Below are 14152 nucleotides of genomic sequence, written 5' to 3' on the forward strand. Positions count from 1 at the left end.
GTGCCAACTTGGGCCAGTGAAGCAACATCCTCCACAACTAGACTGAAGAACAAAAGGACAGCAACTTGTCTGTTCCCCTTCCCCCCAATTCCCCAATAAAAATCTTTTAAAAAAATAAATAAATGAAAGAAAACACTGAATATAGACTATAAGTGCTGATTAAATGCCCAATTTTTTTCTCTTTTTCAGAAAATAGAAGCACGAGTGTCTGCTGATGAAGACCTCAAACTTTCCGACCTTTTAAAATATTACTTAAGAGAATCTCAAGCTGCTAAGGTAACTGTTGTTCAAATAGACTATTTTACAAAAAGCTATCTCTTTACAGGTTGTTAAACTTCATTAAAATTATTAAAGATGACTTATCTCTTGATTTTAAATTATATTTTCAAGTGAAATTTTTTTTCTCATTTTAGAAATTGTAGATCAGGGAACCCCACATAAAAGTTTTCTCAGTAAACTGATACAATATAGTATGGAATTTTTTTTTTTAATGAATTTGGTATATTTATTCAGGAAAAGTGCCTGCAAAAAAAAAAGTAAAACTCTCAAAATAAGTTTTATAGCTAAAGGATTCCTAATTTAGTCTATAAAAGTCCTTTGTTGAAGGTGAGCGAACCATAAAACAAGGGGTTTTTTTGGGGGGTTTTTTTGTAAGTGGTAAAAAAATGTTTATTAGAAGAGATAGTACACTCCAAAGAAGGTAGGAGTGGGCCGAGCATCAAGAAAAGCAGCTCCAGGCACAACGTGGCATTATTAGGAGAAAAAGTACACTCCAAAGAGTTTGGAGCAGGCCCCAAGCAAAGGCAAGACTCAAGAGGCGGCCAAGGGCTCAAGGGGCAACAGCTTGTCACAAGGATATTTTTTACTTTAAGACAACTCAAATTTCATTTTGGAAATCTGTCTATATGCAAGACTAAAACTCTTACTAAAAATGTTTAACAATAACATCTTAAAAGCACTGAAAACTTGGTGGCTCAGATACTTCAAAATCAGTGTTAATTTATGAATTGAGACATTATACAGAAAATTCCCATTTGTTCAGTGGTGCTTTGAACACCTAACCCTTTTAACTTTGAGGACTTAGATTCAAATTATTTTAATCAAATGGTATCTTAAACTATTTCCATTGGATGGGGCAGGATAAAATGAATTGTTCACTTTTGAAGACTTTAAATTCATTATTATAACATGTAGTTGTTAATAGATAACTTTTTAGAACAGAACATAACTTAAAAGTAAATCTAAATTTTTTAGTAACCACAAGAAAGAATTGAAATTTAATTATAAGAATAAAACTATAATGTATCACTACACGACTTAATTAGAATGACTAAAATGAAAAAATTACAACAACTGGAACTTACACAGTATTGGCACTGTGATACAATACTTTGGGAAAGTGTTGCAGTTTTTTAAAAAATTAAACATAGATTACCCTATGTTCTAGTCATTCCAGTTTCAGGTATTTGAAAGCATCTATCCCCACAGATGTTCATAGCAGCTGTATTTGTAATAGCCAAAAACTGGCAACAACGCAAATGCCCACCAAAAAGTGAGTGGATAAACAAATTGTGGTACAGCCATACAATGAACTGCTACTCAGCAATAAAAAGGAATTAAGTACTCATACACGCAACAAGATGAATGAATCTCAAAATAATTCTGTAAGTTTCAACAAATATGTAATGACATGTATCCACCATCATAAGTATCATACAGAGTAGTTTCACTGCCCTAAAAATCCTATGCTCCAATTATTCATCCTCCTTCCCCCCAACCCGTTGATTTTTTTTTTTTTGTCTCCATAGTTTTGCCTTTTCCAGAATGTCATATAGTTGGGCTTTTTCAGATTGGCTTTTTTCACTTAGTAATATGCATGTAAGTTTCTTCTATATCTTTTCATGACCTGATAACTCTTTTTAGCACAGAATAATATTCCATTGTCTGGATGTACTAAATTTATCCACTCACCGACTCAAGGACATCTTGGTGGTTTCCAAGTCTTGGCAATTATGAATAAAGCTGCTATAAACATTCACATGCAAGTTTTTGGGTGAACATAAGTTTTCAACTCCTTTGAGTAAATACCAAGGAGCTCAATTGCTGGATCATATGGAAAGAGTATGTTCAGTTCTGCCAAACTGTCTCCCAAAGTGGCTGTACCGTTTTGCATTCCCAGCAGCAATGATTGAGAGTTCCTATTGCTTCACATCCTCACCAGCATTTGGTGTTGTCAGTGTTGTGGATTTTGGCCATTCTAACAGATGTGTAGTGGTATCTCATTGTTTTAATTTGCATTCCCCTGATGACATATGATGTGAAGCATATTTGCACATGCTCATTTGCCCTCTGTGTATCTTCTTTCGTGAGGTGTCTGTTAAAAAAATTGGTCTTTAGCCCATTTTTTTTTTTTAAGATTTTTTTTTTTATTGGGGTATTGGGGGGAGGGAACAGTGCTGGGGAATTAGGGGAAGGGGAACAGACAAATTGCTGTCGTTTTGTTCTTCAGTCTAGTTGTGGAGGACGTTGCTTCACTGGCCCAATTTGGCACCATCATTGTGCGCTTCCCGGGCGAGGCACATCAGTCACCGGCTTCTGGACGGCCGCTCACTGTGGCTGCTGGCCGCTCACGCTGGCTGCTGGCTACATACGGTAGCCCATGGCAACCCACTGCCACTGGGGCTGCAGCCTACGCCGTCGCCGGCGACTCACAGCAGCCCAGCTCCAGGTTAAGCTGTTGTTCAGCATCTTAGCTGAAGAGGGCAGTGTCACTGGCCCTCATATGTGGAATCCGAACCGGGGCCCTCTGGCGTCCCAAGCCAGTTCTTAACCATTGCGCCACTCGGCCGGCCCTAGCCCATTTTTTAATTGAGTTCATTTTCCTATTGTTGAGTCATGAGAGTTCTTTGTATATTTTGAGTAGCATTCCTTTATCAGATATATTTTTTATAAATATTTTCTCTTGGTCTGTGGCTTGTCTTATTATCCTCTGGACAGTGTCTTGTATAACAGAAAATGTTAATTTTAATGAAGTCCATCTTATCAATTATTTCTTTCATAGATCATGCCTTTGGTGTTGTATCTAAAAAGTCATCACCAAACCCAAGGTCATCTGGATTTTCTCTTATGTTATATTCTAGGTGTTTTATACTTTTGCTTTTACGTTTAGGTCTATAAACCATTTTATGATAATTTCTGTAAAAGGTGTAAGGTCTGTGTATAAATTCATTTCTTTGCAACTGAATGTCCAAATTTTCCCAGCACCATTTGTGGAAAAGACTTTTTTTTTTTTCCATTGTATTGCCATTGCTCCTTATCATAGATCAGTTGACTGACTATATTTGTGTGAAACTAGTTCTAGGCTCTATTCTGTTCTGTTGACCCAGTACCATACCATCTGGATTGCTGTAGCTCTGTAGTAAGGCTTAAAGTACATAGTCCTCTGACTCTGTTATTCTTCTTAATATTGTATTGGTTATTGTGTGTCTTTTGCCTGTCCACATAAACTTTAGAATCAGGTTGTCAATATCTACAAAATAACTTGCTGGGATTTTGATTGAGATTATGTTGAATCTAAAGATCAAGTTGAGGGCCGGCCGAGTGGCGCGCTGGTTTAGAGTCGGCTTGGGATGCCAGCTCTGGGCAGCAGGGCCCTGGTTCGGATCCCACATGCAAGCCAGTGACGCTGCACCCTCTGCAGCTAAGATGGTGAACAATAGTTCGACCTGGGCTGGGCTGCAGTGGGTCGCCGGCGATGGCATAGGCCACAGTGGGGCTGGTCAGCAGATGGCGTGCGCTTCCGTGACTGGCCATCCATTGGCCGGCGAGCGACTGCCTCACCTGGGAAGAACGCAGTAATAATACCAACATGGGCCAGTGGGGTCACGTCCTCCACAGCTAGACTGAAGAACAACAAAGGACAGCAACTTGTCTGTTTCCCTTCCCTGGTTCCCCAACGCTGTTCTCTTCCCCTAATTCCCCCAATAAAATCTTTTTAAAAATAAATAAGTAAAAATAAAGATCAAGTTGAACTGACTTTTACAATATTGAGTATCCCTATCCATGATCATGAAGTATCTCTCCATTTATTTAGTTCTTCAATATCTTTTTTTTTAAGATCCACCATCCCATGTGGGAGTTGAACCGGCAACCTTGTTAAGAGCACATGCTCTTACTAACTGAGCCATTCTGCCACCTGTTGGCAGCTCAGCTTGGGCGCAGCTCACTGGCCCATGTGGGAACCAGCGACCCTGTTGCTCAGAGCTTGCACTCTTAACCAACTGAGCCACTTGGCCGACCCAGTTCTTCAATATCTTTTTTTCAGAGTTTTGTGGTTTCCTCATACAGATTTTGTACATTTTTTGTTAGATTAATACCTAAGTATTTCATTTTATGGGTGTTAATATAAATAGTATTGTGTTTTTAATTTCAGGTTTCACTTGTTCATTGCTGGTATATAAGAAAGCCATTGACTTTGGTGTTTTACTGTTGTATCCTACAACCTTGTTATACTCATTTATTAGTCCCAGGAGGTTTTTTTGTAGAGTCTTTCAAATTTCTACATGAACAGTCGTGTCATCTGTGAACAAAGACAGTTTTATTTTTTCCATCCAAATCTGTATACTTCCTATTTCCTTTTCTTATTGCATTGTCTAGGACTTCCAGTACTATGTTGAGAAGGAGTGGTGAAATCAGACATCCTTATGTTGTTCCTTATATTAGTGGGAAAGCTTCTAGTTTCTCATCATTAATTGTGATGTTAGCTGTAGGTTTTTTGTAGATGTTCTTTATCAAGTTGAGGAAGTTCCTTCTATTCCTGGTTTGCTGATACAGTCAAGTAATTGTTGACAAAGGTCTTTAGACAATTTAGTGGGGAACAGAATAGACTTTTCAACAAATGGTCCTAGGACAACTGAAAAGTTACATGAGAAAGAATAAATTGGACCCTCTTCCTTACACCATGTATAAAAATTTACTCGGGCCAGCTGAGTGGCTCAGTTGGTTAAGAGCCCGAGCTCTGAGCAACAGGGTCGCTTGTTCGACTCCCACATGGGCCAGTGAGCTGTGCCCGAGCTGAGCTGCCGCTGAGCTGCCAACAGGTGGCAGGATGGCTCAGTTGGTGAGGGCACATGCTCCTAACAACAAGGTAGACAGTTCGACTCCCGCATGGGATGGTGGACTACGCCTACCCGCAACTAAGATTGAACACGGCACCTTGAGTGAGTGGCCGCAAGCTGCCATTGGGCGGCCAGATGGCAACTGGACTTGGAGCTGAGCTACCTGCGCCCTCCACAACTAAGATTAAAGGACAACAATTTGGCTGTTCTCCTTTCCCAATTCCCCAACACTTCCCCTCCCCCAATTCCCCAATTAAAAAAAAAAATCTTTAAAAAGAAAAAAAAGTACTCAAACTGGATTAAATACTAAATGTAAGACGTAAAACTATAACATTTTTAGAAGAAAACATAAACATAAATCTTTGTGACCTTCGATTCGGCATTGGTTTCTTAGATATGACACCAAAAACACAGCAAGCAAAGAAAAGAATAAGTTAGACTTTATTAAAATTAAAAACTTGTGTGTGTCTAAGGACATTATCAAGAAAAGTGAAAAAAACCCCGCAGACTAAGAGAAAATATTTGTAAATCACGTAATTCCCTGTAAGTGACTGGCATCCAGACTATATAAAGAACTCATAACTCAATTAAAAGACAAATAACCCAATTTAAAAATGTGTAAGGGACTTAAACATATATACAAATGGCCAATGAATACATAAAAAAATGTGCAACATCATTAGCCATCAGGGAAATGCAAATCAGAACCACAGTGAGATTTCACTTCATACCCACTAGGTAACTTTAATCAGAAAGAAAGATGTTGCAAGTGTTGACAAGGATGTGGAGAAGTTGGAACACTCGTACAATGCAGCCAGCCACTTTGGAAAACAGTCTGGTAGTTTCTCAATAGGTTCGACGTAGAGTTATCAGGTGACCCAGTAATTTTACGCCCAAGTAATGAGATATAAAAAAGAAATGAAAACATGTCCACACAAAAACTTTACTCAAATGTTCATAACATTACTCATAATAGACAAACAGTGGAAAAACCAAATGTCTATCAACTGATAATGGATAAATCAATGTGGTATATGTATACAATGAAATATTATTTAGAAATAAAAAGAAGTACTGATTCATGCTGTAACATGGATGAACTTGAAATTTTATGCTAAATGGAAAAAGCCATTCACAAAAGGCCACGTATTATGATTCCATATAATGAAATGTCCAGAGTAGGCAAATCTATAGAGACAGAAAGCTGATCAATAGTGAGGAGAAGGGGAGGAATGGATGGAGAGTGACTGCTAATAGACATGGTGTTTCTTTTTGAGTGACGAAAATGTTCTAAAATTGATTGTAGTGATGGTTACACAACTCTAGGAGCATCCTAAAAACCATTAAATTGTATACATTGAATGAGTGAGCTATATGGTATGTGAATTATATCTCAATAAAGCTGTTATAAAAAGAATTTAGAAGAGTAACTGGAATGTGACGTTCATTATGTAAGTGTTAGCTCTGATGATGGTGATTGGGTGGTGATGGAGTGTAACTACCAGAAACATGAAGCATATATTATTGTGAAGCATCCTGTTTTATAGGATCTCCTCTATCGAAGATCTAGGTCATTAGTGGATTATGAAAATGCTAATAAAGCACTGGATAAAGCAAGAGCGAAAAATAAAGATGTTCTACAGGCTGAAACGTCCCAACAATTATGTTGTCAGAAATTTGAAAAAATATCTGAATCTGCAAAACAAGGTACTGTTATATTAACCTTTAATTAGAAGGTATGTTTTATACTAGTATGTAAATTAAAGCTAATCCTAATTTCTTTTGTTCACAGAACTCATAGATTTTAAGACAAGAAGAGTTGCTGCATTCAGAAAAAATTTAGTGGAACTGGCAGAGTTAGAACTGAAGCATGCAAAGGTAGTGTCATATTAAAGACTTAATAATTTAAGGAACTTATAACTTAGAAATGAGTCAGTTACAAAATTGATTCTAAGGGATACTGTAAGAACTATTCCTGAATTGGAATTATGTTATCCAAGATTATTTCACGCCTTAAAAATATTTAGTTTGGGGCCGGCCAAGTGGCACGATGGTTAAGAACTGGCTTTGGACGCCAGAGGACCCCGGTTCGGATCTCACATATGAGGGCCAGTGACACTGCCCTCTACAGCTAAGATGTTGAACAACTGCTCAACCTGGAGCTGGGTTGCCATGAGTCGCCGGCGACGGCGTAGGCTGCAGCCCCTGTGGCAGTGGGTTGCCATGGGCTACTGTGTGTAGCCAGCAGCCAGCATGAGCGGCCANCAACTTGGGCCAGTGAAGCAACGTCCTCCACAACTAGACTGAAGAACAAAACGACAGCAACTTGTCTGTTCCCCTTCCCCCAATTCCCCAGCACTGTTCACATCCCCCAACTCCCCAATAAAAATCTTTAAAAAAAAAATTTTTTTTTAGTTTTAGTAGACAAATATCCTTATAGAGTTTTTATAAGGTATTTGCTTACTTCGAATTAAGCCTTGTCTTGTAGTTAACATAAAGATAAAGCTTGTGGGGTGACCAGTTAGCTCAGTTGGTTAGAACATCATTTTGATAACACCAAAGCTGCCGGTTCAATCCCCACATGGGCCACTGTGAGCTGCGCCCTCCTTAAAAAGCGTCAAGTATGCCATTGTAGCATGAAAGCAATGTGTAACCAATGACCACGGCTGATCCCCAATAAAATTTTTTAAAAAAAAAGATAAAGCTTGGCCCAAACCTTATGGTAATTTTTTAAATGAAGAATTTTTAGAATTGAGAGTGATTTTGAAGATCATCTAATTCAAACAAGAATAATATCTATAATGTCTCTGATGATCAGCTCTGCAAGACTGTAGTTACTAATATGGAAACCAGTATCTTTTTTTTTTTTTTCAGTATCATTTTTTGATTAGTTGTTAAAAAACACATCTTCCTTAATATAGACATTCTTAAAAATGTATTCAACATTGCTGTCTTCAGATTGACTGAAAATTAAAAATGTATTCAAAATTCCCAAAACTATAAATATTAAAGAAATTTAAATAAACTTTTAAATGTTATTGTTTGATACATTTATAGCATTTACACTTCTGAAGTTATTAAAGCCTAAACACAAATCTACTTCATTAACTGACATATTGGTGAAAGTTTTATCCTGTAAAAATACAAGAAAGATAAGTTTTAATTCCTCTTTTACAGTTTACCCTTCAGATATTTGAATAGTTTGTATTATCTATATATCTTCTGTCCTCCAGGGTAGACGTCCTTGGGCTAAATATTTTTCATCCCATAACACCTCAACAAGGCTTTTATAATATTACGCTCCAGTCATTGCTTTTTAAAATATTACACCCAGAAATGAAAACACTTTTCTCTATGTGGACTGATTATTGTACACATTTCTTCTTAGAGCATGTTTTATGTATATAAGGGTGTTTTTTTTTAACTGTCCTATTGCACTAGCTTTATTTGGCTTATAATCACACCCTTTTTATTTTTTTTTTTTTGTGATAAACATAAAATTTACCATCTTAACCATTTTTAAATGTTACAGTTCAATAGTGTTAAGTACATTCACAATGTACAACAGAGCTCTAGAATTTTTTTCATTTATTGAGCATATAATATTTAAAATGTAATTGAAGGTCACATTTATGTATTAAATATTAGCTTGCTAGTTTTATCCCAGTGCATCCCAGTCTTTTGGAAACGTGGATTTGATCATATAGTACTTAACTATTATACTAGTTAATCCTCCCAAGTGATGGACATTTGTAATTTGTATAAACTTAACCTTTTAAGTCTTCATCTAAATTTTTTTTTCTAACTTTTCATTTAAAAGATTGATCAGGACCCAAGGAATCAACATTTGTTAATCTAATTGTAAAAGTACGTGGCACCAAAAAAGTAAATGATCAGTTCCCTCTCTTTCTTTCTATACTAATTGGTATTAACTTATTAATTTTCTTTGGTTTAGTTATTTAGATAGTTACGAATTGACCTGTTTATACTATCATCAACCGTTATTTCTCCATTTTATCTATTAAGGATATAAGAAGTGTCAAATTCCTCATTAAAATCAAGTTAAATGTCTGATTTCTTGGTCTAATGACCTTGTCAAAAGAAAATGCTTTGATAAGCTTGGCATGGTTTATACTTACTAAACCTGTGTTGGTTTCTACTGTTCATTTTTCTTGTTCTTTTTAAAGAGGTTATACAAAGTAGGATTTTGTTACAGATCAAGGAGGGATTGGCAGACCCCAGCCTGTGAGCCAGGAATGGCATTTATGTTTTTAAGTGGTTATTTTAAAACAGCAAAAGAATACTATTTTATGGCATGTGATAATTATATGAAATTCATATTTAATCTATAAATAAAATTCTGTTGGAATATAGCCAAGCTCATTCATTAATGCTTTGTCTCTGATTGCTTTCACAGAACTACAGCCAAGTTGAATAGCTGAAACAGAGACCAAATGTCCCTCAAAATCTAAAATGTTTACTATTTAGCCCTTTACTGAAAGAGTTTGCTGACCCCTAGTACAGACTGATGTCAGCCTCTGATTTCCAGATTTTATACTTTTTCAAATCCTTTCTGAAATGTGTTCTCTGTGTTCAAATTTCTGATAGCTCTTCTAGTCCAGTGGCTCTTAACTGGAGGCAGTTTTGCTTCCCAGGAGACATTTGTGTTTGTCACAGTGGCGGGGAAGGGTTACTGATGTAGTGGGTAGAGGCCAGGGATGCTAAATATCCTACAATGCACAGGACAGCCCCCACAAGGTAGGGACTATGCAGCTCAAAATGTCAGGATTGCCAAGGCTGAGAAATCCTGCTCTGTTGTCTAAGATTTCTTAATGATTTTTAAATCTGAACAGCGTCCCATTTGGTCCCACAATCCACATAAATTGTTCCATGAAGACTAGATATTAAATTTACAACAAGATGGTTTGAAAGTACTTTGGATTTCACTTATTATAACTGGGATACATGTTGCCACATAGTTGAAATCTGGTTATAACAGAAAACTAGGTAGTTCAGTCACTTTTGTGTCCTTGCAAATGGTCTCATATTCTTTATTAATGAAGTATGATAAGGACAGTTAAAAAAAAAAGTGATGCCGAGGGTGTGAAATGAGTCCTCTTATGCCCTGTTGGTAAATTGTGGGTTAGTGCACACCCTTTGGGAGGGCGGTTTGGTGGTATGTCAGAGTGCAGGGTGTGCATCTTTTTGACTCAGCAGTCCCACTTGAGAAGTATATCTTTAAGAAGCTAATTTTACAAATATAGACAGGCTCAAAGTCATGTGTCCCTATTCTGTCATACTAGCAAAAAATTGACCTTAACCTGAACCCCTAAAATTTTTAAATTTTATTTTCACTTAATTTCAGACTTTCAGAAAGTATTAAGAAAAGTACAAAGAATTCCTGGATACTCTTCACCCAGATTCCCTAAATGTGCATATTACCACATTTGCTTTGTCCCTTCCTCCCTCCCTCCCACCTTTATACACATACCCACGCTACCCCGTACCCACCTATTTTTGTCTTAAACCGTTTGAGTAAGTTGCCTCTTCACCCTTAAACACTTCAGTGTGAATTTCCAAAAACCAAGTAACTCTCTTAAATCCTCATTATAGTAATAATCAAGGTCAGGGATTTATACTGATGCTTATCTAATCACAGGCTTTTATTCAGATTCCACCAGTTGTCTCAATAATGTCTTTAATGTCAAAAGGAAATTCAAGATAATGTGTGACATTCAGTGCACATATCTTTTTAAACTTCTTTAATCTGGAAAAGTTGTTGAGACTTTGTATTACATCACATTGGACGCTGTTAAAAGCACAGGCCTACAGAATGTCCCTCAATTTGAGTTTGTCTAATTATTGGGTTTAGGTTATGTACTTTTGGCAGAAGTACCACAGAGTTGATACTCAGATTTTCTCACCACATCATATCAGCAGGCACGTGCTTACTTTGATTATTTGGTTACAGTGATATCTATAGGTTTCTCAATGGCAGAGTTACAGTTTTACACTTTGGAATTAAGAAGTATTCTGCAGGGATTATGTAAATATCCCATTACTCAACCAGCACTGCCCAATAGAACTTTGTGCAATGATGGAAATATTCTATAATCACCACTCCAGTATCGTAACCACTAGCCTTATGTGGCTATCAAACATTTGAAATGTGGGTAGTGCAACTGAAGAACTGAGTTTTTGTTTACTTTCAATTAACAGAAATTTAAATTTTGTATAGCTGCACGTAGCTAATGGCTACAGTATTGGCATTTTAGCCTCACACTGTTTTTAGCCTCTCCATGATTTTGTCTGAATCAGTTATTATTATGGTTGCCAAATGGTCATTTTCTAATTCCATCGTTCTTTATTCATTATAGTTGACTTTCTATTCTAAAGAAGAGGATTTCCTTCACCCCCATTTATATATTAATGTAATCTAAATATCCTTAAATTTGTCTTTATACATGTCTCTAAATTTAGATGCCAGTTCATGTCTTTTACAAATGGGTGCTTAGGTATGAATTTTATAGAATACTTTTGTATAGAATCTTACTATTTTTATAAAAACTGCTATAAATCTATGCTGATGTATATTTTAATGGCTAAAGGAAAGTGATAACCTTACAGCCAGAAAATGTTCAGTAGTTTAACTGGGACACAGAGTGCATATTTTATCCCTCATTAGAACAGCCAGATAATTTAAAATATTAATATTGGTCTAGATGGAAATTTACTGAAGAATCTAGTGTGTGCAAAGTAACTGTACATGAAACAAATTATGTAATTTTGTCCTCTAACCTTTATTTGTATATAATAAATGGCTGTTTCTAAAATACTTCTTTTTTAACAAATTTAAAGTTATATGATTTCTAATAGTGTGTATTTTCAGTAAGACTCTTCCAAGCTATTTGAACGTCATAATTTATTTTCCCTTTCTTTTTAGGGTAACCTACAGTTGCTGCAGAACTGCCTGGCAGTGTTAAATGGAGACACATAAGCCGCACTCCACCTTCTAGTTAAAAAGGGCTGCCTTCCTTCAGATTGTATTTTTGTTTTCTTAATGATGTTAGGCATTTACTGCTCACTGGAAACAAGAGAAACAGCTGACAAAGTGCATCTACTCTCCTTTCTTCTGAGAAACAATGGAGCGGTGCTGTCCACAAGTGTGCCAGTCTGGTGAACGCCGCACTCCTGCACCTACGTGCTCCCCAGAGCAGCTGTCACTCCTCGTGCGCTCCTCCTCAAAAGCCCAAAGTTCAGTCTTTTTTAAAGTAGCCTCTATAACTGTTTATTTTATGAATAGTATTCCTTATGGCTGCCAATCTTATTTACCTTTAAGTAATTTCTGAAGTTTAACCCTTTCAAAAATGTATTCTTCAAACAAGATAAAGATTGCCATTACCTTTTTTGAATTTTGTTTTTAAAAAATTGTATACCACGTTAGCTCATTCATGTATCCTGGTAAAGCATCTTAATCAGACTTATTTTTAATTAATGAATATTTCTTAGAAGTTTTGGGACAGACTTTATGTAATCTTTCTAAGTATGATTTCTGAAAAAAAGCAAATGCATTAGTATGTTTGCCTTAAACTTGTAGACTAAACCAACTATTGTCAAATAAACAGTGATAACAGTGATGGTTTTTAATTCTCTGGTCATTGTATCACTCTAAAACCTGGAGTAGCTATAATAAATCTACTCATATAATGCTTGACGGAGCAGGTCTTAGTTTTTCGTATTTCCTTTAAAGCAGCATAGTGAACCAAGTTCACCAACCCCTTTACAAAACAATGAACTGCTTCTCTGCTTTTAGCACTTCATAGAAAATGAAATTGGGCAGAGGCAGGTTAGGGACAGCTGTTTCTAAAGTGCAAGAGCTAAGAATATGGTCTGTTATGGTGTCCTGAGTTCATCCCTAGCTCAGCCAATTAACCATATGACATATGACATTGAGCTACTTGGTAGTTGCCATGCTAGTGTATAGATTGGTACATAGAAAGAGGGCTGCTACAGGGACCAGCACTTGATGCGGGGAAAATACTGCAGTATTTGGAATAAAAGGGTACAAAAAGGATACTAAGTACCAGTGCTTATATTACAAATATTGGCCTTTCTAATGTGAATGAACATTATGTCATACCTAGTTTAAAATTAGATTGAGTAGCTGAATTTTTCCACTGTCTTTTTCTAATTTTTATTCCATTTGGAAACAGGCATTTGGGTTGGTCACCCCTCAGATGGGCTCTCCGTTTGTTTGTGTTTTCCCAAACCGTCCTGAAAAATGCCTGGACTAGGTCCCAAGGCCAGTCCCCATGATTCCAGCCTTCCTCCACAGCTTGTTCTCTTGTCTCACTGCTGTGCTGGTTAATGTTTCTCTCTCTAACGTTTCCCAATGCCCTTTGAACTGTTGATTTTTCTGTTGGCTGAGAGATCTGTGTTTTATCCTTCATGTCACCTTCACTGGTAAAAATTTACCCATGTGATGCTCACCAGTGGGTGAACATGGGACGGAGAGCCCTAGCTTATGGATTTGGTGCCCTTCCTTCACCCGGTACCCTTGGCCTCAGGCAGGTTCACTTGACCTCTCTCTGCCTGTTTCTCTGCTATAAATGACATATTGACCTACCTCACAGGGGTGTTGTGAGGATTAATAAATGGTACATTGCTTTGGAAATGTGAAGATGCTGTGTAAATGCTAAGAAATAGCAAGTACAGGGCAAAAAGCTATAATGTTCCACATACCCATCAGCTAAATTTGTCCCAAGGTGGCCTTTTGGCAGGGAGGGTGAAGAGTGGATGATACATCTCTTGGCCCCTTATATTTTTAGAGTACTTGTTGGGGTAGGGATAGACTGGAAGGAGCAGTGTGGGGACAGGGCGGTGGGTTGCTTAATAAGTATATAAATGAGTTGACTACCACACGATGCAAGGGTTTTCTCAATAACAAATCGTACAAATTAAGAATGTATGTTACTCCCTCAAAGGGCATACTTAGGAAAGATTCTGCTTTGCACCTCCAGAAAAATTGAAACATT

The 14152-nt window shown here is 37.0% G+C and overlaps 1 protein-coding gene across 1 annotated transcript in view; it reads left to right on the forward strand.

Annotated features, from left to right (window-relative positions):
• Positions 1–13791, forward strand: part of SNX6 (sorting nexin 6) — a 52874-nt gene extending 39083 nt beyond the window's left edge. The window contains exons 11-14 of the mRNA XM_019634447.1: positions 190–276; positions 6665–6824; positions 6910–6995; positions 12061–13791. Of these exons, the coding sequence (XP_019489992.1) occupies positions 190–276; positions 6665–6824; positions 6910–6995; positions 12061–12114 (387 nt within the window). The 3' untranslated portion in view covers positions 12115–13791. The remainder of the gene's footprint in view (positions 1–189; positions 277–6664; positions 6825–6909; positions 6996–12060) is intronic.
• The last annotated feature ends 361 nt before the right edge of the window (positions 13792–14152 follow it).

Source organism: Hipposideros armiger, unplaced genomic scaffold (genome assembly GCF_001890085.2).
Source record: "Hipposideros armiger isolate ML-2016 unplaced genomic scaffold, ASM189008v1 scaffold_1670, whole genome shotgun sequence".
Taxonomy (NCBI): Eukaryota; Metazoa; Chordata; class Mammalia; order Chiroptera; family Hipposideridae; genus Hipposideros; species Hipposideros armiger.